At 43.7% G+C, this 21,928-nt stretch overlaps 1 protein-coding gene and 2 non-coding genes across 3 annotated transcripts; all 3 read right to left on the bottom strand.

The window, feature by feature from the left end:
* Positions 1-14,643: 14,643 nt before the first annotated feature.
* TRNAF-GAA lies at positions 14,644-14,716 on the bottom strand. Its single transcript has one exon. It is a non-coding gene; the product is annotated as a tRNA-Phe (tRNA).
* A 648-nt stretch (positions 14,717-15,364) lies between these two features.
* On the bottom strand, positions 15,365-15,451 carry TRNAS-GGA. The gene has a single exon. It is a non-coding gene; the product is annotated as a tRNA-Ser (tRNA).
* Positions 15,452-17,672: 2,221 nt separating this feature from the next.
* LOC119350378 (NADH-ubiquinone oxidoreductase chain 4-like) lies at positions 17,673-20,574 on the bottom strand. The gene is made up of 3 exons (XM_037618241.1): positions 19,948-20,574; positions 18,389-18,924; positions 17,673-17,844 (listed from the first exon to the last, which is right to left on the bottom strand). The coding sequence occupies exons 1-3, from the start codon at positions 20,401-20,403 to the stop codon at positions 17,673-17,675; spliced, it is 1,164 nt and encodes a 387-aa protein (XP_037474138.1). The 5' UTR covers positions 20,404-20,574.
* Positions 20,575-21,928: the final 1,354 nt, after the last annotated feature.

The following is a 21,928-nucleotide window of genomic DNA, read 5'->3' as shown; positions in this document are numbered from 1 at the left end:
TTCATTGGCTAGCTGCCTTTTGTAGCGCCCGTACTCTGATCCTCTTCTACGAATCTACAACTCTCTTTACTGAGCGAGACTTCATCTATATCCCTAAAAGTGGATTTGGATTCCCATTTATTCTTTGAATGACAGCTTCAACTAGGCTCCACCTTAGGGAGGGTTTTCGGTTTGAATCAAGATAGGGTAAGGGGCGCATCAGAACGGTAGCTGCTTAGTCTCATCCGAGTGTCCAATCTCTTTTGTGCTTGCTTTTGTGTCTTTGAATAAAAAAGAAAGAAGGGGGTCGATTTAGGCTCCTTCCCTTCCACTGCATAGTTGCGCTATCAGGTACTACGAGCCCTCTACCCCACACATCTAACCAGCTCGCGTGGTTCACCGGTTCCACCGAAAACTCTCATTTGTTGAAGCGGAGCATAGTGTGGCGTCGAGCGAGAAAGGTCTCTTTTTTGGTTTATTCACTGATCTGAAATGAAACTTAGCACTTGTTTTTTTATTGATTCCTGGGGCTAGGCGTTCGCAGAATCAGTCTATCCGAACCGCAGATGCACTTTTCAGATCAGTGACGACCTCTCCAGCAGAGCTAGGCGCCGGGGCCCTGGATGCGCTAGCGATCGGCACATTAGGGGAGTACTTGCCCGGGTTTCTCGGCCTGGTATCCTTATCCTCGCGTTCATGATATCTACATTCAACTGTGCCCCGGAGACACGGTCGAAGCACGCCCGCCCCGTGTGCGTCTTTCACGACATGCTCTGGTCCCGGGTTTCTTCCTGTGGTCTTCTAGCGTTAGAAGAAGTCGTGTCCGTCCCGGACATCTGCAACGTCCTCTCATGCCTTTTTTGGGGGGACAAACAAAGATCAGAAAAAGACGGACCGAACCCATTCGGTGACTTTCGCGGTCGCCCTCACTGAACCGACTTGGATCTGAACTACGATTCAGATCAAGTCTTACCGAAATTGGATTTCCTTTTCGTGACATATGTCGCTTAGACTTTACTTTTTCCCCTTTCCGCCCTTTCCTCTATTTGTTCGATAGGGTCTTCGTTTTATTCGAATTCTAAACCCATTGTCGTCCACAGTTTCCTTGTCGATGCGAAGGGGCCAGCAGCCCCCAAACCAAAGTCTGAGATCAGAACTCATACCGTGGTTGTGGCTTGAAGGCCGCATGCAAGTTCTGAAATATTTAGAGAGTATGTGTTAGTACGAGATCGCGCTATCAACTTATTTCATCTTTCTCGATGATTAGGACAAAATTGTATCCCTTAGGAACCGTACATGCACCTTTGTTTGGATGCCGATCTAATATTGTTACAATACGAAATACTTGAAGGCCACACGCAATTGACTCACCTACATTTTATGCTCCCACCCTTTTGTAGAAAAAGCCTCTGCCTCTGGGGAAGTGCTCACATCAACTCCAATTTGGATGGAGCTTCTCGATGGGTTAGAGCATTTGCGAACCAAAAAGGGGAAAAACCCATCCTCCAAAGTAGTGAAGTGAGCTAGTACAATAAGACAATAGGTCTCATGGGCCAAGCCTGCTATCAGGCAGTGAGTGGGAATCAATCCTGAAAGAGAGAAGGTCTAGTGCTCTCAGAAAATATTTGATTCGCCGAAAAATTGGCTTTATCAGACCAATCCATGTTCAGAAGCCTTCCATCAAAAGTCAGTGGTCTAGGCCGCTTTCCTTGACTTTGAGTTGGATCTCATTCTTCTTCCCGGCACAAAAAGAGGGTAGACTTCATCCGAGACACATGGGTTCTTTTGCTTCCTTCAAAGAACTCGTCTTTGAGCCTCTAAAAAGAAGGGCATAGTATCCCAGCCACCTAGACCACCTAAAAGGAAGGAATTGGTCTTTAGCTTTGAGTGATCCAATCATTGTGAATGGGTTTAGTAAGGTAGAAGGAAAGGGCCCCTCCCGACCTGGGAAATTCACAGCAGGAAAGACTGGTGCTGATCAGCGAAAGCGAACCCTTCAGTACATTGCGTTCAGCCCTCCCTCAAAATCCCATTTGTTTTATTGAGGAATCACTCTTGATCCTCTAAAGGCTCTTCTCCGTCTATAACTCAAAGTCCATCTGTCTCTTGTGGAAGCACTTTAGAGTGCCTAGAAGATCCAGCAAACGGGGGTGCCAATGCTGTCCCAAGACCAGATCACGGTAGGTAGCTGCTTTAAAGAGGTTGGGAGACAGACTGGTGAACAATCTTCTTCTTGTTTTCTCCGACCTAAGCACTCTTTTTTTCAATCGTACGAAGAAACTCTGTGAAAAACCTAGCTATCACTCCTATGAGATGGCTAACTCCCAACTCCCGATACATTCTTTAGAGTCGACCAAAGGACTCGTTGGTTTGGACATAGTTTCTTTGTTCCTGTGTTTCTGTTTTGCTCTCCCCCTTTTTTCACTTAGTTTAGTTGGAATGGAAAGAGAACTTCCTTCAGTTTTTCTTTTTTTTTGTTGCCTGGTTCGGTCTCTCCGAGTGGAATAAGTGGGTCCTTCTTCTTTTTCCTGACTGATGAAGGTCGAAACTGAAGATCGAATCAAGCGGAGTCTGGATTCCTATGTTCGCACCAACTCAAATGATTGATGAATTGGATCTTGAGTATGCTCACTTCGCTACTCAGCAAGGGTGAAAGAATGACAAAGAGACTGACATCACAGAGGATGGGAAGGACCCAATCGCCTGCCTCTTTCTTGGTCCACCCCCCTGGTGGGTACTTTATAGCTCACAACACGAGATAGGCAGATATGTGACATAGAAAAATTGCTTTCATTGACAACAAGACTCTCTTCCTGATTGGGATTGGTCTGTGTAGGATCTCCTTCCCTATGAGACTCTTGCTTCCCTTTGAAAGAGGCAGACCCCTACTTCAATTGTCATCTGACGCCTCTACCCACCCTTGGTGTTCGTAGATCGGTTTTGCCAGTTAGGGTTTGTGTGGTGGGTTTCGATGATCTCGGGTAGCTCCTCACTTGGATGAGGAGTGGGGAAAGAAGATTGCGGGAGAGATTGGTGAAGAAGTGGAACTAAAGGATACTATAACCAAAGCTTAAAATGGGGGGGATGAGGCTGATGTTGAGCCGGGTGATGAAGCAACTTCACCGCAGCAAGAAGCCTAGTGAGCGGTTGACATGGCGGAAGGTCGTTCTACCTTTCCCTGTGCCAACAAAGCAGGCATACTTGATTGACTCTTTGGGGCTCGTGAGAGACATTCATATTACTGCATTCTTTGATCGTAGATCGTCAGGATTCATCATTGTATATCCGAGATCTGAAAGTGTGGCAAATGGATTTGAAGGCATGGAAAGAGGCCACCCTCGTGCAAGACTTCTTTATTCTCCCGATTTCCCTCCTCCAGTTGGATTGACACGAAAGTCCAGTGATAATGTTGAAGTACTTTAAAGAGTCCCTTTCAGCCCCCGCTTTATCATAGGAAGAAGAAGAGTAATCTAGTTTAGGGGTAAGTGCCCTTTTGTTGCCAATATCTAGAGTCCTGTTGTGTCGATAGAGCTCGGAAAACTCCTCTTTTAGTGATGGATTCTAGTAGCCCTATGCCTAGATTGCACAAGAACTACTCCGCTTATATATTGGAAAACACTGTGTTTGAGCCTCTGAAAAGAAATGAAGCTGTTACGTGATCCAAGCAGATAAGATGCTCACGGCCTGTCCTGAGCACTACGGAGATATTTCTTGATCCACATGAGAGTCAGCTCCCTACACCTACACCGGATTATGTCAATGAGATCTTGCCAATAGAGATACTTCTGACTTAGAGGCACCGGAGTTGGCCAACTCAAATTGCATTGACACCGAACCCTTGGTAGATGATTCAGAGCAAGATCAGATTCTTGATGATTTTCCCTTTGTTTGATCGAGCGATGCCGACTTTATAGCGCATTTCCACCTATCCATGCTTTACGACTTGTCGCCATGAAGCACATGCCTGCGAGACCTTCTTATTCTACAGAATAAATAATAAAGTACTTAGAATGAATGGACTAAAGATCCACTTTTCAAAAGGGACGGCTCCGCCTACATGTGAAGATCTTTCAAGCGAAAATAATGGGTAGCCATGAGAAATCTCGATCGGCGACTCTGATACCATGATATCATTGGTCGAAGAATTCCTTGCCTCGCGGGACACGTAAAGAGACCTACCCACCACCCTTGTGCGTGCGAAACTAACAAGAGATGCTGATGCCAGCTACACCGCGCTTTCTTTCCGACCGAACTGACGTTCCGAGGAGAAGAAGGAATGGTTGTATGCATGCGTCGGATGCCTATTAAAAAGTAAAAGAAACCATGGATGGGGAGAAAGAAATCCCTACTTACTTGACAGGTTTCCGGGTCTCAGAAACATAGAAAGGATTTCACAAATAGGATAAATGTCCAGTGAGGACATCTCCTTGCTTGCTTTTTCATTGACTGATTCTAGTGGCTGGCCCAGTGAGAGAATTACCAGTGTCTGTCATTAGACTTTATCTTTCCAACGTGAACTCCTTTGTTGTTGAAAATCGGCTGGCTGGATTGACCTTTGGGATTGAGTCACTCGTACATTGAATCAGAGTATTTCATATAACTCTTACTTAACAGACTTAGTGGACTGATTGATTGTTTCTTAGTTAGGATTTTCTATTCCTCCTAGCTTGCGAAATTCCCCTCTGCACTTGCAGCTTTAATAAGAAGTAGTAGATGGGAGTAAGGGCTCGGCTGGTGAGTAGTAGGAGTAAGGGCCCGGCTAGTGAGAACTAGCTTATACTATCTTTCTGGTGTAAGAGCATCTCGCTTATACTTTCGGAGATCTCTCTCGTAATTCGTAGATCTAAAAGCCTAATCTAGAAAAGGGTTTTTCTCAGAGCCATAAGTCAAAATAATAAGTCCAAATTCCGCAAGAGCTTGACAAGCAATCCTTCCTACACAACTCATCGGCGGTGTGACCTGCTTGACTTTTATCTTCGATTCAACCTTGGTATTCTCCTTTCTGAAACTTACTAAGACTATTGAAAGCTTTTTCAATGATTCAAAAAAGCATCCCTAGTATAAGAAGCTGTACCTGACCTACTCCTACTATAGTATTAGAAAAATAAGAAGCTTTCAAAACACCACTACTATATCTAATATGCCCCGCCAGACCAAGAGTGAGGAGCTTGACTGAACCTCTGAGCGAGCTATTAGTACCTTCTTCCTGAAGAGTAGTAGCCTTCATTCATAGCCTGACCAACTCGTTCGTACGCTAGTCAGCTATGAATTTCTAGTCAGGTTGCTATTCCCTTCTATTGAAGGCTTTTTACCACTATCATACATGACTTTTTTTTCGCCCTTCTTTTTAGAACTCATATAATACTGCTGCCCTTTCACTTGCTTCTGCCTTTTCGCAAGAATTAAGATAGTGTCCTCCCTGAATTGAGAAAGAAGAGAGAATACCTATGTGCTGCTATGCCTATGGTCCAGAATTGCTATCCGTACGACCTTGGTCTTTGATTGTATAAAAAATACATACTAAGCAAGTAAGCCTGCCTAAAAGCATTTCTTTTTGACACCTCTTCTCTCGATTTGAAGAGATTACACATCACTGCGAACGAACTTATTCACTCTTCGAAGCCCCCACCACCTTATTTCTTTGAGCTGAGCACTTTACTTCGGCTGTGGTCATTGCCTACCGGTAAACTCTCATACTTCCTTCTTTTGTTTGAGGGAGGCCATACATCTTCCTTCTTTGGTTGGATCCAGGTCAGAAAGTTATAGGAAGGTTGTGTGCGCAAACAAGTCTGAATTAAGAAGAAGGGGAGCGAGCAGTACACTACCCATTTGGGTATTGGCAAATCACAGTCATACTTCTTAAAGCGGGGTGGAGCACCAGCACCTTAAGCTGCACCAGTATCTTAGTAAGATAGACACCGATTAAGAAACCGAGAAGTCTAGATTATGGAGACTCTCTAAGTTTTTCTCTGATTTCCTGTGTCTGTACTACTTCACTTTAGACCCGGCATATTGTATGTATCCTTCGCCCTTATTTTAAGTTCAGAGAATCCGCCTTCACCCTTCGGAGAAAACATGGTGGCCGGAGACAAGGTATGTAGATTAATAGAGTAGCTCTTACTTTTTGAATATATCATTGATCAAAACTGGGTTCTCATGGATGAAGTGTTTGAGTAGACAAAAGAAGAAGAAGCTACTACACGAAGTGAAAACCGGTGCTAAGAGCAGGATATTCTTATCTATGAGAGAGAACTGGTAGAGAAGTGCTAAAAGTAAGTGTAAGTTAACGAGCATGAACCTCCTCGTTGAGCAGCCGCCTGAGCTTTCTCTTTGTTTAGAATTGAAAGAGAAGTTTTTGGTAGTGGGGTGCATGGTGTATTAAAAGTGGATATAGACCCCAGACAAGAAAGCCTTTTCTTAAGCACAAATGCGGTACTATTTTTAGCAAGCAATCTCTTCTACAATAGGCGGTCTGATCAATCCAAAATATTGAGGCTGGATTGAGATTTCTCTCTAAATCAAACCGGATTGGAATGCAGGTATAAACCAGTAGCAACCAATAGAGGAGTCAGCCGGTTATGATGCAGCAACAGGTAGACCACTCAGAGACTAAATACAGCTAACATTAGCTGCAAGTGCACCATCACTAACAGGAATCGTAATGGTCTCAAGCATGTGCTTCCTTTCTTCTTGAAGGACCTTGTTTTAAACTTTCTTAATGTCAGGAAGTAGAAGTACGGTGAAATAGATCGAGTATCAAGTATATTAGTGTGTAAGGGTTTCAATGCAGACTTTGATGGGGATCAAATGGCTCTTTCTGGAATTGACTTTTGAAAGCCATCAACCAGAGAACGAAGAATCACTGTGTCCGCCGCAAGAGCAAGAGAAGAGAAAGGACACGACCTCTAAGCGAGTGCGAGGCGAGATCTGCGAAACCAATTTGATGCATCCAACGGGCAGCAGTATTGAGGCGACGTGGCCTACCTGAGTGTAGTCACCACAATTTGAGAGTCCATCATAATTTTTCCCTCACCTTATTCTGCTGAGCTCTATTCTCCTCCGCAATTCTCTTCTCGTTCGCATGAGCAAAATTCAGAGAACTAGTTATTTTCCTCTTGTGCCCATACAATTGGTTCCGCTTTGCTCCGCATCATCTGGAATCTCGCGCGATTCGTCTCGAGATAAAGATACCTTACCATTAAAATCATCTTCTTCCCGTTGCTATTTATTTTCGCACACCTCGCTTCATACGGAGTACCTGATATCATCTACCACTCTTTCCAATCTTGCCCTCAGCGAACTGGTCGACTCAAAATCCGCCCCAGCTTTACCATCAGCCTTCGATTTCATTTCTTCGCTTTTATAGAGCTTTTCATTTTACCTAATGCCGGCTACCGACAACTCTTGCTATCCAATCCTGACCCAATGTACTCCATACTGAGGGGTATGGCGCATACCCATACCCATGACCAACCTGTAAGGTGTTCCCTAGTGAACTGCATTTCTGGGAACATCAATAGAAAAATGACTGTGCACTCTAATTTGGTAGATAAATATATTACAACATTGTTTAGCTGTCTATACTCTGACTCTGCATTCAAATAGGGGTCAAAATGCTTGGTGTCCAACCAGATATCCACAGAGAATAGTCAGTATTAGTTTACCATTTTCTAGTACATATTTCTAAACCAATTGCATCTCTGGTAACTCTGAAATTACTTGAATCAGTATTGCTATGAGATCCCCTCTCCAGTACTGCATGTTCCCTTGCCGCTCTAGTTGGTTTACTCCCAGAGACATGATTAGTACCACCAGAGCTTGAATCAATCATTCCATCCCCAACTCCTACATCAGAAACAACAGTGAGAAAAAACTCTTCCATTCTATCTATGGTAGATAAAGGAGCTTCAAAGCCGTAGCCATCCTCATGGCCTTTTCACCCTACAGCCGTTGCACTTTTTTTATTAAATGAAATAGTTCGTTTTCTCGCTCTTAACTCGAAAGTACTAACTAAATAGGGGCACGGGAAATGCATCCTCGCTGGCTTATGATTGGTCGCTCAACCCTGCCTTTAAACGCACGAAATCGAAGCAAGGCAGCGGAAATCACATTGAATGCAATGCGTTCTCTACTTTCGTATCTCCATGTTGATAAAAACTATTAGAAAAACATGAGGAGAGAGAAAAAGCAATCAAGTGAGAATTCATGTCCAATCAATCTTCGAAAAGCTCGATCAAAAAGAAATGCCGGACATCAAATCTAGTCTTTGCTTTCTGTCTTTTACTATTGCTATTATTTATAGAAAGGCATCCTCTCTATACTGTAAACCCTTATCGGGGAGAAGTCACTCTTCTAAGTGCTATATACGAGCAAAGGGAGGAGGTCTCTATGGATAGAGTTCTATCAGAACCCAACCCTGAAAGCTATGACATTACGGGCCACAACGGATGAAGTGGCGGAGATCGGGGAAAGCGGAAAAACTCAGACATCTACTACTAAAGAAGACTCGGTCCTATAATGCCGAGTTCCTAGTTAAAGTTATGGTTACTACCCGGAGAGGAAAGTGATTCAGATTATGAAGTTTCCGAGAGGCGCCTAAGGCTAAGATAAGGTTAGGGAAAGAAGAAGATAACAAGATTATGGCAGGCAGCCAACTCATCGAGTAAAGGCTTCCACGGCGGGTTGACCAAAATGAGGATCCCAAATGGCATGAGCAATAGGTCTTACATGTAAAGGATCCTGTATCCAGCCTTGCCAAGCTACATGAAACAGATTTCCGGACGTCCATAGAGAGATAATTGAGCATGCCATGACGTTGTTAAGATTTCATAAAGACCCTTATGGCCTTGTCCTGTAAATGGGCCCTTGTGAGCCTCCAAAATATCTTTAAGTCCATGTCCAATACCCCAATTGGTCCTATACATATGACCTGCGATTAGGAAAAGAATAGCAATAGCTAAATGATGGTGCGCAATATCGGTCAGCCAGAGACCACCGGTTACTGGATCTAGTCCTCCGCAAAAAGTCAGAAATTCTGCGTATTTGGACCAATTTAAAGTGAAAAAAGGGGTTGCTCCTTCGGCAAAACTAGGATAAAGTTGAGCCAAAAGGTCCCGATTCAAGATAAATTCATGAGGAAGTGGTATCTCTTTAGGATCCGCCCCAGCGTCAAGAAATTGGTTAATTGGTAAAGATACATGAATTTGGTGCCCCTCCCAAGAAAGAGAAGATAGGTTTGTTTTCATTCGTGTAGAACTGCTACCTCGTTAGCGAACTTACTCAAAGAGTGCTATAGAGCCGAGTCTAAGAAAGCCGCCCGGTTATTATTTTCTTAACCTCAGAAAGTCTCACGCGCGGGGCACCTCACATCGCACTAAATCACTACTATTAGGCCCTTCCTATCATTCCACAATCCGAAGGAAAAAGAGTATCCTATGAAGGAAATCGTATCTGATCTATCACCTTCCTCGTATCGATGCTTGCCACCGCGTCACTAGGTTGTTCATAGCTCTTGCTTAGCTTAATGGATCACCCAACTGTATTCCGGGATGTGTGCATTCCACAATCCCTTAAGGAAGAGGTTCACTACAGACTTGCTTGTTAATGGGTTTCTGACTTCACAGCAGAGTGCTAGACTAGGGATAAGCTGGATACTGACTTCTTTCCAAGAGCTCCATCAGCCCTGCTTAGCCATACATCAGCTCTACCATTACTATACGCATTCTACCTACGCTTTTATGGAAAGAAAGAAGAAAGGTTGGATGGTTGATCCACACAAATAAGAGATATGTAGGCCCAACCTTCAATTGCAGAGAATAGCAAGCCCCCTTTGCTGAACAGATGTATAGAGGAAAAGGGTGACCCACATCGCAAGGGCTTTCCGATTGTGTGAATCAGAGCCCAAGAGAAGATCAATTCATTAGGAGACAGGTATCGATGCTTGCCAGCAGGAGAAAGATCACTAGGTTCAGTCTCTGATCTGATCAATAGGGTTCCCTAGGTACATTCCGTTTTCTGGAAATCTAGCAGGGATAGTAGCTGCCTTTTCCAGGGCAAAAAAACAAGTTAGGCTATCCGAGATTTGCTCTTTTTTCCAGCTTTTTGGAGTGAAAATAAGGAGGGACTCGTGATTGGTTTTCTACAGGGAAGAGAGATACCAAGCCGGGCAACTTCCCCTACTAACTACTGAACACAAAAGCCAAGGTGACCCAGAACAATTATTTCACTTATTTCTAGTTTAAGAAGGACCTTGTGCGCGGTTCACGACTCCCGGTGCTTAGAGATGCGGTTCACTACATCAGTGGTAAGAAAAGCAAGAAAACATGTATCAAGAGATGGAAGTGAAAGAAGAACTGTTGATTGATCGGTGGTTTGGGTCTTGCCTTTTAGGATTCGGATTCCTATTGAATTTACTTTGCCTTTGCCGAGGAGCAGAAACCGAGCCCTTTGATTTGATCCAGTGAGTGACGTTACGAGCAGAAGCCTCGACAAGTTGAATCCGGTACCGAAACAAGGATGACATTATTGAATATATTCTTCTTTCCTGTGCTTTGCCTTTCCCGTTTTCCGTACCTTTCGTAGTAGTTACTCGCCACTAGAAACAGGATTCATGAATTCAAACTAAAAGCAAAGGTATCGCTAATTCCATTTCAGTGGAAATATAGGGATGAAAGTTTCTCTCCTACTGATTTCGATTGCACATCTAATGAAAATATATGCACATGAATGTTCAAAAGCAAGGCTATCCCCTTTGCCGTTACCGAGGATCTATCTTTGTCCCTTGATTCGAAACCGAGGAAAGCGTGCGCTCGACCTCCTGGAAGGAATGCAATTATTCGCTTCGTAGTCCTCGTATGAATTCGCTATCGCTCCGAATCGTGGGAGCCGTTGAGTTCGGAGATACCGTTGTAGGAAAACAAACAAGTGAAAGAAGCCCTCATTCCCACTCTTCTTCCCCCCCACCTACCCACAAGGGTGTCAGTGGCCTCATGACCTCCATGAACAGAGATCACTACACAGGAAACTGCTTATGTTTCCTCGACAGATTTCATCACTTTGAGCGAGTATTACCCTTTTTAGTGGTGGAAGGCCGATTTTCTTTCTAGATGAAGCTAAACGCCAGTAACTATCCTTCTCCCTCACCGTCATCATCAATGATGAACATTCTTGGCAACTCCCCGCTACGAACCTTTCTCTCGACCTTTACCCATTTTACCACGCGAAAGTAGAACCTAGAGCTTTCTCTATAAAGATTAAGCCCTTCACGCACTTCCCATAACTTCGTGTGGTCATTGAGATATTCTTATTTATGGAGTAGGGCCGCCGCGGCGAGATCAGAGGCGCTTTCCTCTTCAAAGTGATGGTTCTGGAACGAGTTAAGATCGATATTCTTGAGAAGAGTGCCAATCTGATTTTGCAAAGCCAACACCAGGGCAAGACGGCCTTCCTCTTCCACTGTAAGCGGTCATCCTTCGGGAATATTTACTGGAGCCTGACCTCCCTGCGGGAGATACGGGGCTACGGTGCGGGACAGGTCATCATCGCCCATCATATTCATACCACCTAACATAGTAACACTAGCTTCGCTATAGAAGGAAGCGAAGACGAGTGCTTCCGTCGCAAATAAAGGATCGAACAAGTTCCAGAGAAGAAGTAACAATTTTAACGTTATTAAGGAGAACCATAGCCAGAATATCAATTTTTGGATTTGGAATGGAAAAATAAAGCGCACCCAAATATAGATTTTGGTGAAAAACAAAGTCACTCTTCTATCCTTCATATCCGTAGAAAGAAATCTCATCTCCAGGTAACTCCATCTTTTTAAGCTCTGCTCCCGAAAAGAGAAAGGAAAGGAGACTGAGATAGGGGTTGTCCTTGGTTTTTCCAAGGAAAGCCTGATTTAGCATGTAACGTGAACATGAGCGGACACCCACACAATCTCGATTTGAAGAAAAAGTACCATACCATTGTCGTTTTTAGGGCGAAAAAGAATGGGTCATCTTTGTCAATTGATAACTGAGTGAGAGAAGAGAATCACGTTCTTAAAGCGGTCGGTTCGCCGGATTCACAACCTTCCCCTATTGGCCGGCTGCCCGTGAAACACATAGGCTCCTATCGCATTTATCGATCGAGAATGGTCTCATCACAGAAACACTTTCTATATGTTATTTCGAGATTCAAAGAAGCAAGCAAGTTTATAGGGCATATAGTTGTTTTTTTGTAGGGCGAGCCAAGATCTTATCTTATTTGCAGGTCATATAAATGAAATGATTGGAAAAATCATATAGAATTTGGAGGTGCGTAGTGTCTTACGGGGCTGGCTCACAATACAACAATTATCGCTACTGATTCTAGATAGAATGTTGATACCGGTGGAAAAGCACTTCTTTCTATGTATAGGGCAGTGAACTAAAAAAAAGTGTCCTTTCTCGATACATAACATTGTATAAGTCAACCCAAGTCGCTTCTTCATCTCCGGGAATCCGGTAAGGTACTTTTGGAACACCAATGGGCATATTAGATTAATATTATTATATTTCAGTAAGAAAACTACACTTTAATATATAAACATAAGAATGGAAGAGAAAGAAAGAACCTGAGAAGAGCTTAGTTGGAACTCTTTACGGGGATCATAGGGGCTATGCTCCCCTCTCTTTGTCTCAGTCCCAGCTAACGGCATAGCAACACCTACTCTTCCTTCTGATGCAGCCTTCCTGGATCCATAATTTGGCTTCCTTGTTTATTGATTGCTTGCAATCGCCACAACACCATTGAGTGAGCGTCATAGAATCCTCAAGGCGTGAAGTAGAAGTTCTTCGAACCTTGATTGTGTGTGTTCGTGCCCACTCCAATAGAGCATTTGGCCCTGTGAGCTTTGACTACGAAAGCTACCTATGTCAATCAGTATAGCCACTAGAGGGATTGGAACAGGTATATTCCTTCTCAGACAGTACTTTAAGACAAACACGGTTCACAAGGTGGATTTTCTATCTATTAGTTGACTACGGAGCTTCCTCATCCCGACCTATCTATATGTGAAAAGCTCTCCGCCAGAATCTTCGTAGTAGTAAGTTGTGGGTTACAAGCTGTCCCTTCCTCAAACCACCCCGCAATAGATATAGGGTTTACCAACCTCAGTCATGGACATAGACACTAGATCATTTTGATCGAGGACCCATTTTAGGAATAAAAAGGATAGAGACCAGACGTAGTCCAATCGGAAGGTCGTGCTTTAGAGAAAGACTTGTGTTCTATAGGAACAGCTGCCTATGTTCACCCGGCTGCCCTGCCTGTCGCAGAACCGCTGTGAAGCATCCATTCTATTCAATTAGAAATAGCATCTATAACTAGTAGTAGACGGTTGCTTCAAGGTCTCACAGGTCCTGCTTAAGCGAAAATGTAGTTGTGGAAGTAGTCTTGCCCACTTTGCCTTACGCTCATAGAGATCTATAAGTATCCCTCTTGTCTAAGTAGGTAAGTACGCTCGGCCCAGTACTAAACTTTAGCATTAAAGCCAGAGTCCTTCTTTTCATGAATGTTCAGGAAGAAGAGAATCCCTAAGTTAGAATTGAATGCCATCCCATTTCCTAAAGAAAGAGATTTCCAATATACGTGAATCACGAAAGAACCAATGCTGTAACTTGCTTCATCCGGCATTCTAAGTAATCAGTGAGATTTTTTTCCTCGAGAACAAAAAGCTACACGAGGAGAGCCTTGTTTACTGATATGTTACTAAAAGACCAGAGGTGATGGCCTCTGAGTTGCAGGGTATGGAAAGTGGGTGTTAATCAACAAGATTATCTACATTTGCGGAAACCACTACTGGAATAAAGTTAGATCTTTATTTCATTTCAAGGAAAAGTTTCAGGGTTTAGCCACCACTCAGACAGTAGTGAAAAATAAAACTAACTCTAGGCGAAAGTGCACGGAGGATCTGTGATTCCTCCTACCTTATGAGCCCTTACGAAATGCCATTTTGAATGATGGACAAATCATGGGTGTCGGCGGCCTAGTCAGAGCATTTTGGAGCGCCTGAGCAGGCAAAGTAGGTTGACCCATCCCGAGGGGGAGGGAACAAATGGGAAATTGAACACCATAGGGCACAAACGAATCACTAGTAACGACTTGTATATATCAGGCAAGAGGTGCTACTCCGACCCGGAATCCTGCGTGATGGTTGGTCACCTTACCAATAATCTTCTTAATGTTGGAGAAAATGAGGATCATTGACTTAAATTGGAATTGATACCTAGAAAACTTGGTTCTAGCTTGCCACCCCAGAAGGCAACGTATACACAAGTATAGACTATAGGTACACACTGTAGGGTACAACCTTGGGTAGTCTTAGGGTTTTCCAAGATATGATATGATCGGGTTATTTATTAGAATTGGAAATAGCTAGACAAATAAGTAGGCTTTAAAAGGACGAATAAAGTAGGCCTTCTAACTCAAAGTACTCCAGCTTAAGGAAAGACATGCAACATTGGTGATCAACGTATGGAATTTTGCTATTCCGTTCCGGGAAAACACTTGTTTTTTCATGTTTTCCCTTCGCTGTTCTTTCTTGGATTTTTTGTTGATGATTCTTCCCCTTAAAAAAAGCTTTTCCCTATAAAAAATATGTGGCCCTTTTCTTTCCCGAAAAGGCATTCATTGTTCGTTCTGTGCCAGGAACCAGATTTGAACTGGTGACACGAGGATTTTCAATCCTCTGCTCTACCAACTGAGCTATCCTGACTATTTATTGTGCATCATCCTAGTAGAGTACTTGTATCTATGTCAATTAAAGGGACTCAAAAAGAAAAAAGTATTCTCAAATTGGACTTAGTAAATATCAGGATAATGATATGGATTGTGAATGACTTACTCCCTCTGTCACGGTTTAGAAGGCGCGCTTGGAAATTCTCTGGGACCTAGGTGGTTTTCTATTGGTTGTGAGATGGGCTAAAAAATAGCATTCACACTACGCATGCATATAGAAATAGTACTCCGGAGTACTAATTAGCTACTAGAAATAAATGCAATGCGTCCTAAACCTTGTCTATTGTGGAAACGCACGCAAATTTAACTGTGCCTTCTAAACTGTGACGGAGGAAGTACTTAATAATAGGGATTACTTGCCTATACTATAATATGTTCATTTGTATGAATGGGATAAGATCCAAAAAAGTCAGTTCGGATCCGTTTGTGAAAGAGTAGAATAAGAAAGATAGTGAATCTTGTTTGAACCATTAATGAAAAATAGAGGTTGGTACAATAGTTAGCAAGTAAAATGGGCTTTTTATTGGGGATAGAGGGACTTGACCCTCACGATTTAGAAAGTCGACGGATTTTCCTCTTACTAGAAATTTCATTGTGGTCGGTAACATTGGTGAATTAACAGAAACGGAAAGAGAGGGATTCGAACCCTCGGTAAACAAAAGCCTACATAGCAGTTCCAATGCTACGCCTTGAACCACTCGGCCATCTCTCCTACATAATCTTATTATTGACCAGAAACTGAGTGAATAGCGAGTTTTCGTATCACTAAAGTACAGGTACAACCGATCACAGGTTCCATAGGGAGTTTGACTTCCTTTCCAATTTCATATTTCTCAACAACAACTTCTCTCATCCCCATGGATCTATTCAAAATTCTGGAATCGTCCCATGTTTCTATTTCGATTGTATGGCGTGGCGTATACACGTTATGCAAACAGAACGTATGGTTACTTTACTCTATTTTCTCATGGCTTGTTAAACCTTTCTTTTTTCTTTTTGGATCATAACCAAATAAAAACTTCTCGAGTTATCAGAATCCATAGTCAAATTCAGTCCTTGGTTATTCAAGTTAGATGAAATAGTAATAGTTTGGCTCACATTGGTATACTACGAAATCCAATCTGATTCAAATATTGAATTTCTCTCCTTGTCGGGACAATTTAAGCAGAATAAAATATCTATTATCGATTTTTTAGAATAGAATTAGTCTGTTTTTTTGCTATTTCGTACTATATAATTCCTTTGTTTATGGGATCATTTTCCCCGAGGGTTTCCAATCAATGGGGGCGTAGTATAGGTAGTTAGAGAGTGTAGGCTCCCCTAGCTTGAATTCTTCTTACCCATTCTTTGAGAGTGATAGGTTTGATTTTTCCGTACCGTAATAGAAGAGCTCAGAAGAAAGATCTAATTATATAAAAACACGACCATTCAAGCTAAAGATCAGAGGATCCGTAATAGGACTCTCATAGACTTGCCGGGAAATAGAAAATTTGGAATCGGCTTTTCTTTTGCGCTAAAAAAAACTTGAGGCCTTTTCCCTTATTATATGGCATATCCATACTTTAATAACCTAGTGCCTGATCGATTGAAAGCAATATTTACTGTCAGATAGAGAGATGCTGATAGGAAAAAGGATGGTATTTACTTATTCTCAAGAATATATAGAAAGGGAAAAGCTTAATAGCCACTATTGATCCCCTGAACAGAGCACATGATTCGGGATCAGGTGCGATGTGAAGAGGTAGCCTAGCCTTTTATGAGAGTCAATTGGGAAGTGGAAAGGCAAAACCATTAGTTTAAGTTCCCGGCTTTAGTCCTCTGTGAAGTTCAGTCAACCATTTGAGTCAATTTTGAGTAAATAGTAAGACTTCGGATCGCACCATTCATAATGTTGCATCTCAATACTTGGCATCTTTTTCTCACCGCTGGCTCAGAAATTCGCCTTGGTTTCACCGGAATTCGTTTATTTCGTTCATTAATTCGTTCTGATAGCTACGCAGAGGTCTTTCCTTACGACTCCCGTGCTTAATACGAAAAGCGGTTCTTGTGTGAAAAGTGCCAACTGACTATCTCCTTATTTTCTGATTGTTCTTCCGATAGGAATATTCCCTTGATCAGCTAACCTGGCCCAAGCATAATCATAGTGCATTTCCCCTTGATGGTACGATTTACATATCTTCTACCTCTGCTACTTCTATTCAGGAAGGTTAGTTTAGGCACTCCATCCCTGAGGGCTGCATGAGCTTATCTTTCTAGAAATCCCAGCTATAAGCTAGATCGGTATAAATAGGGCATTAAGCAACAATAACAGAGATAGCATCCATGAGTTTTTTAATCCATCCTTTAGCATCGCCTGACTCGGACAAGGTGTTTCCCGCATGCCATAAAAAATACTTCTTTTTTATGGCCCGTCATATAAAGATAGAATAGATATGGATAGAGAGACATTCTATTGATTCGCGAAATGGCTCGTCGATCCAAATGAATCATTCTTCTGGTCTCTCTCTGCCCCCCGCCCCAAAACTTACCCACGACACAGCGCCCATTCATTTCGCGCGCGGGAAGGCAAGAAGTTCAGTTCAAAAGACCGCAGCAGAGTGGAGTAGCCGCGACACGAAGTTCCTTACCTTAGCTGGATCTCGCTGGTGCCACCTAAACGGTAGGTATAGGCGGCGGATGTCTGACGTTTGGAGTTGTCGTTCGTGCACCTGTCCCCAATAGAAGAATGAGTGATCCCTTCCCCTGCGGATCATGGCCTTACCACTAGGTCCCCGATGGCCAGCGGGGGATTCGGTATAGCAGCTCACGTTCGTTTGCGCTTCGCGTTCCCGCTGGACTGGACACGTGTTAGCGGTAGGAAGTATCGTTACGAAAGTGACTTCGGTTCGCCAGTTCAGGCTCAACTCCTCGCTTTACGTTAGCAGACTTACAGGTCAGGCCGGGGCTCCACGCTCTTTCTTTCTGTGTGGGACGATGCCGGGGAATGTGTCGAGGCGGCGAACAACAACAAGACAACTAACTACATTTGCTTTTTCCCTCCATGAGATGAGCCAGTGCATTGGACCGATGGATAATAGAACTGAGCTGGCCAAACGCTTGGGCGCTCTACATACGATGTAGAAAAAATAAGATACATATCGATTTCTTTCTGATGGATCCAGAATAGATAGATATCTTGTATCATCAATAGATAGAAAGAGGTCAACCCTTATTATTGACAGAAAACCTTTCGATCTATCAGAACAGATCAGGCCATCTATCAATCGATTTGAATCATCTCGCTTTTCGTTCATTTCGGCCACGCCATAATAGCCGCCACAATAAGAAAGAAGCAAGCGAAACAGCTAGAAGCGCTCGCTTCGCCGCGCCCAACAATTCTTATTCACGGGAAAGCCAACCGAAAGATTCGATACGAACTTCGTAGAGCCGGTGCTGCTGCTGTCTGCGTAGGGCCGTCCCCCACTCCCGTCCCGGGGTGCTAAGTGGTTTTGTTTTAGGAACAGACGGCGGTGTTTTGCTGACGCCTCGAATCGACGCTTTTGTTGCGACATGCTAAGTTTTCTCCCCTATTGCTAGTAGGTTGATGGGTCGCACGCCCGACACACATGTTTTGGCCTTGCTTGTGTGTCCATAACTCAAAATAGGTGACCTAACGGCCGCCGCCCGACTAAACATACCAACAGTCACCAAATTCATATGGGCTACTGAGGAGTAGGCAATGATCTTCTTAAGATCGATCTGTCTTAAAGTGGTCAAGGAAGTATATATTATAGCAATCGCGCTTAGAGTATAAATGAAAGGAGTGAAAAAAAGTGTCGCCTCGGGAAACATGGGTATGGAAAATCTTAAAAACCCGTAGGTTCCCAATTTTAAAAGAATTCCAGCCAAGATGACGGATCCAGCCGTAGGTTCCTCTACATGGGCTTCGGGTAACCAAATATGAACTGGTACCATAGGCACTTTGACGGCAAAAGAGGCAAAAAAAGCAATCCATAGAAGGATTTGGCGCCGCTCACTAAATTTAGTGGATAGTAAAATTTGTAAATCGGTGGTTCCTGTTTGGAGAAGAATCAACAGAATAGCTAATAGCATAAAAACGGATCCAAGTAAAGTATATAGGAAAAACTGATATGCTGCCTTGATCTTTCTTTGTCTCAAACCCCATACCCCTATAATGATGGTAGAGTCAGGGGTGGCCCCAAAGCGGAATTGACCGGTGGTAGTTGGTCGAAGCTCCAGTGGGTAGCCACTCCCTTCTCAGGGAACCGTACGTGAGACTTCCGCATCATACGGCTCCATCCCGAGCTTCCGTCGTCAGCCCTTGTCATTAGACCACTATGCTTGTCTTTTCCGCCTTGACTCTCGAATCTTTTGTTTCTCGGGTGGTGGCGAACAATGCTGCTTGCGTAGCGGGAGATGCCCGCCCGTCATTTAGGCCTGCTTCCTGCCCGAAAGAAGGCTAGCCGGACTAGTGGTAGGGGACCCGACCGTAAAAAACCCTACCCTATTCTCGAACCCTCTGCCGAGCTCTACCCTGCCCGCATTTATTTGGAAGGGGGCCAAAGAAATGTCTCCACCTGCTGCCAATAGTCTTTCTTCGGAATTCTACTGAACGGGTTGATCCTCCCCTCTGTTTGTTTTAGCAACTTATCCTAAGGTCTCTTCGCCAAGAACTCTCCGGCAACGACAGAGGAACTAACCTGCCTGCAGTGGCGGGGCGGCTTTTTTTTTAATAAGACCTGGACGATTATCCCTACCCTCGGTAGCTTACGAGTTTACGTCCATCCCTGGTCGGGTACAATTTCCTTTATTTTTATCCCTTGTAGCCGTTACCCGAATTCGCGCAAGTGTGTCCACACCCCCCCTGACTTGACGAGGAATTCATTCTCGTGAACAAACACACCCCCTACACACACCTAGGAGCACCCCTTCCTGCATATCCATACAAGACCTGAGTAGGCGGGTCGAGGTCCTACGAGGTACCCACTACTCAGAGTACCCTCCCACCAAAAAAAGATGTGTGGTTCGGTGGTTCGACCAGAAATGCTATGCTTACGCACAAGACTACCCCTCTTCTCGAAAGCTTCGCGAGGACCTTTACTACTTTACGACGACGGGGGACTGCCCGTAGGGGGTTTACTGCACAAGGCCCCTACAGAGGAAAAGCTTGATCCCAGCGAATAGAAGATGCTCAGCTCCGCACAACATAGGGATTGACACGCTTTTGGAAAGAACATAGAATAGTAGAGGATCCAGCATGCAGGACACGGCGATCATTAGAAATTCACGAATTAGAAATGCTGTAATATACTCTTTCCCAAAACTTCTCATACCAGACCAACCCACTGAAATGCAAACAGGGATCAGAAATGTGGTCAATATCACGAAGAATAATGAAAGACCGTCTATACCCATATACAAATGGATGTTTTCATAAGGAAGCCATCGAATGCTTTCCACAAATTGAGATTTGGCCGTAGAAGGATCGAATTGTATCCGAGGAACAGGGGGATACAAAAAAGTAATAAGAGAAACGCACAGACCAATCAATCGTATCGGTCTTATTGAAGAATTTGGAATGAAAAGAGGAGTAATGCTTCCTAGCATGGGACAGAGAATAGGACCACTTAGATCGAAATAGCATTCACAGAAATGTTCTAACATAGAGTAGAATTGAACATTGAAAAGATTAGTTGACAACAGTAAATCAAAAGATGGGGCGCCAAATTACTAAACAATAGGGGTCTTTCTGTGCAAGTCAGCTGAACACCGTAATTGATGAGTGAGTAGGTGGGTTAGGTGCACCCCTCGCCCAGTGGGAAGTCATGAGGCTAGCCCCCCCTGAATGAAGAAGTAGTGGGGCCCCCTGCCCACCCACGTATGCGCCTTTATTTAGATTCTAACTAAATATTCTACTGAACTTTATCCGGGAATCTTTCTAAAGAATCCATCTGGCAAAACGCAATTTGTCGATTTCAATCTAAGGTGCACCTGGCCTTTTTCAGGTAGCTTTGTTACGCCTATTCAGCTAGGTGGGGCATTGGTCATAGCCGAAGTCGAAGGGAAAAAATAAGGTAATGAGATGATGGTGCCATCAAGAAGTTTTCGACGAACGTAGTAGCGGCCAAAAATGAAACTCTTGCATGAAAGACCGGATTTGATGCAAGATGAATGGCGTTGAGGTTTTTCAAATGAAACCCGCGATCAGAAAGTCATCAACGGAGCCATACAATCTATCTAGTAGTGTGCCATGGCACGGTACTCCGCTTCGGCAGTGGAAGGAGCAACTGTCTATTGCTTTTATCTCATCCAAGATAGTGTCTCGTCTCCCCATAAAATAGATAAGCCTGTAGTTGAGCACCTATCTGAAGGCCCAATCGGCATCAGTAGTTGCACGCAACTCTAAAGAAGACAATGACGAAAAAAGGATGGCTCGAGAAAAGGTACCTCAAATATATCTAAGAATCCGATGAACTGCTGCAAAGTGAACTGACCGGGGGGCAGCCATGAAAGGCTGACTTTCTTAGGAAAAGCCATCTGGGCAAGAGATCGTCAGATAAACCAAAATGCCGACCTACTGTCTATACTGCGTCGGATCAGATAATGGTGAGCCATCAGTCAGACGGAGTTTAACGTAAATCTCCAAGGGAGTGTCAACAGTCTTCTCATCATTGAGTTGAGCTTGAGTGATCAAGTCATGACGTTATTTGATCTGAGATACCAAATATCCACGAGGAGAATGTGCGACCTCCAAGCCAAGAAAAAGGCTTAGGGCGCGTCAGTGCCTTCATAGCAAATAATTGATGAAGGCGACACTTGATCAGCGATATGGTAACGGAGTAATCACCAGTCAGTTTGATATCATCAATATACAACAATAGAATAGAACGTCCTCGAGGATAAACTGATACGAACATGGCCGAATCATGATCACTCCGAGCAAACCCTGCCTGGATAACATAACCACTGTGCTGAACTTCAAAAACCGACGCTATCGGGGCTTGTTGAGACCATAGATCGCTTTGCGTAAAGGACAGACAAGAGAAGAAGTCAGAAGGGCAGGTTCTCTTTCATCCGTATTTTCTAGGTGCGCATCTCCATCTACTAAAAGTAGGGGTGGTTGCCATAGATAGATTGGGTCATTCGTAACCTGAGCAATAACCGATGCTACTACAGCAATAATGGAAAT

Source organism: Triticum dicoccoides, chromosome 1B (genome assembly GCF_002162155.2).
Source record: "Triticum dicoccoides isolate Atlit2015 ecotype Zavitan chromosome 1B, WEW_v2.0, whole genome shotgun sequence".
Taxonomy (NCBI): domain Eukaryota; kingdom Viridiplantae; phylum Streptophyta; class Magnoliopsida; order Poales; family Poaceae; genus Triticum; species Triticum dicoccoides.
This window is presented reverse-complemented; position numbering and strand designations above follow the sequence as displayed.

Excerpts from the sequence above, each read along its gene's own strand:
- LOC119350378 (XM_037618241.1), bottom strand. The coding sequence starts at position 20,403 with ATGTTAGAACATTTCTGTGAATGCTATTTCGATCTAAGTGGTCCTATT. Across the intron at positions 18,925-19,947 it reads CCAAAAGCGTGTCAATCCCT|TCTACCATCATTATAGGGGT; the intron begins ATGTTGTGCGGA and ends GCCACCCCTGAC. Across the intron at positions 17,845-18,388 it reads AGTCGGGCGGCGGCCGTTAG|AGCGCCCAAGCGTTTGGCCA; the intron begins GTCACCTATTTT and ends CATCGTATGTAG.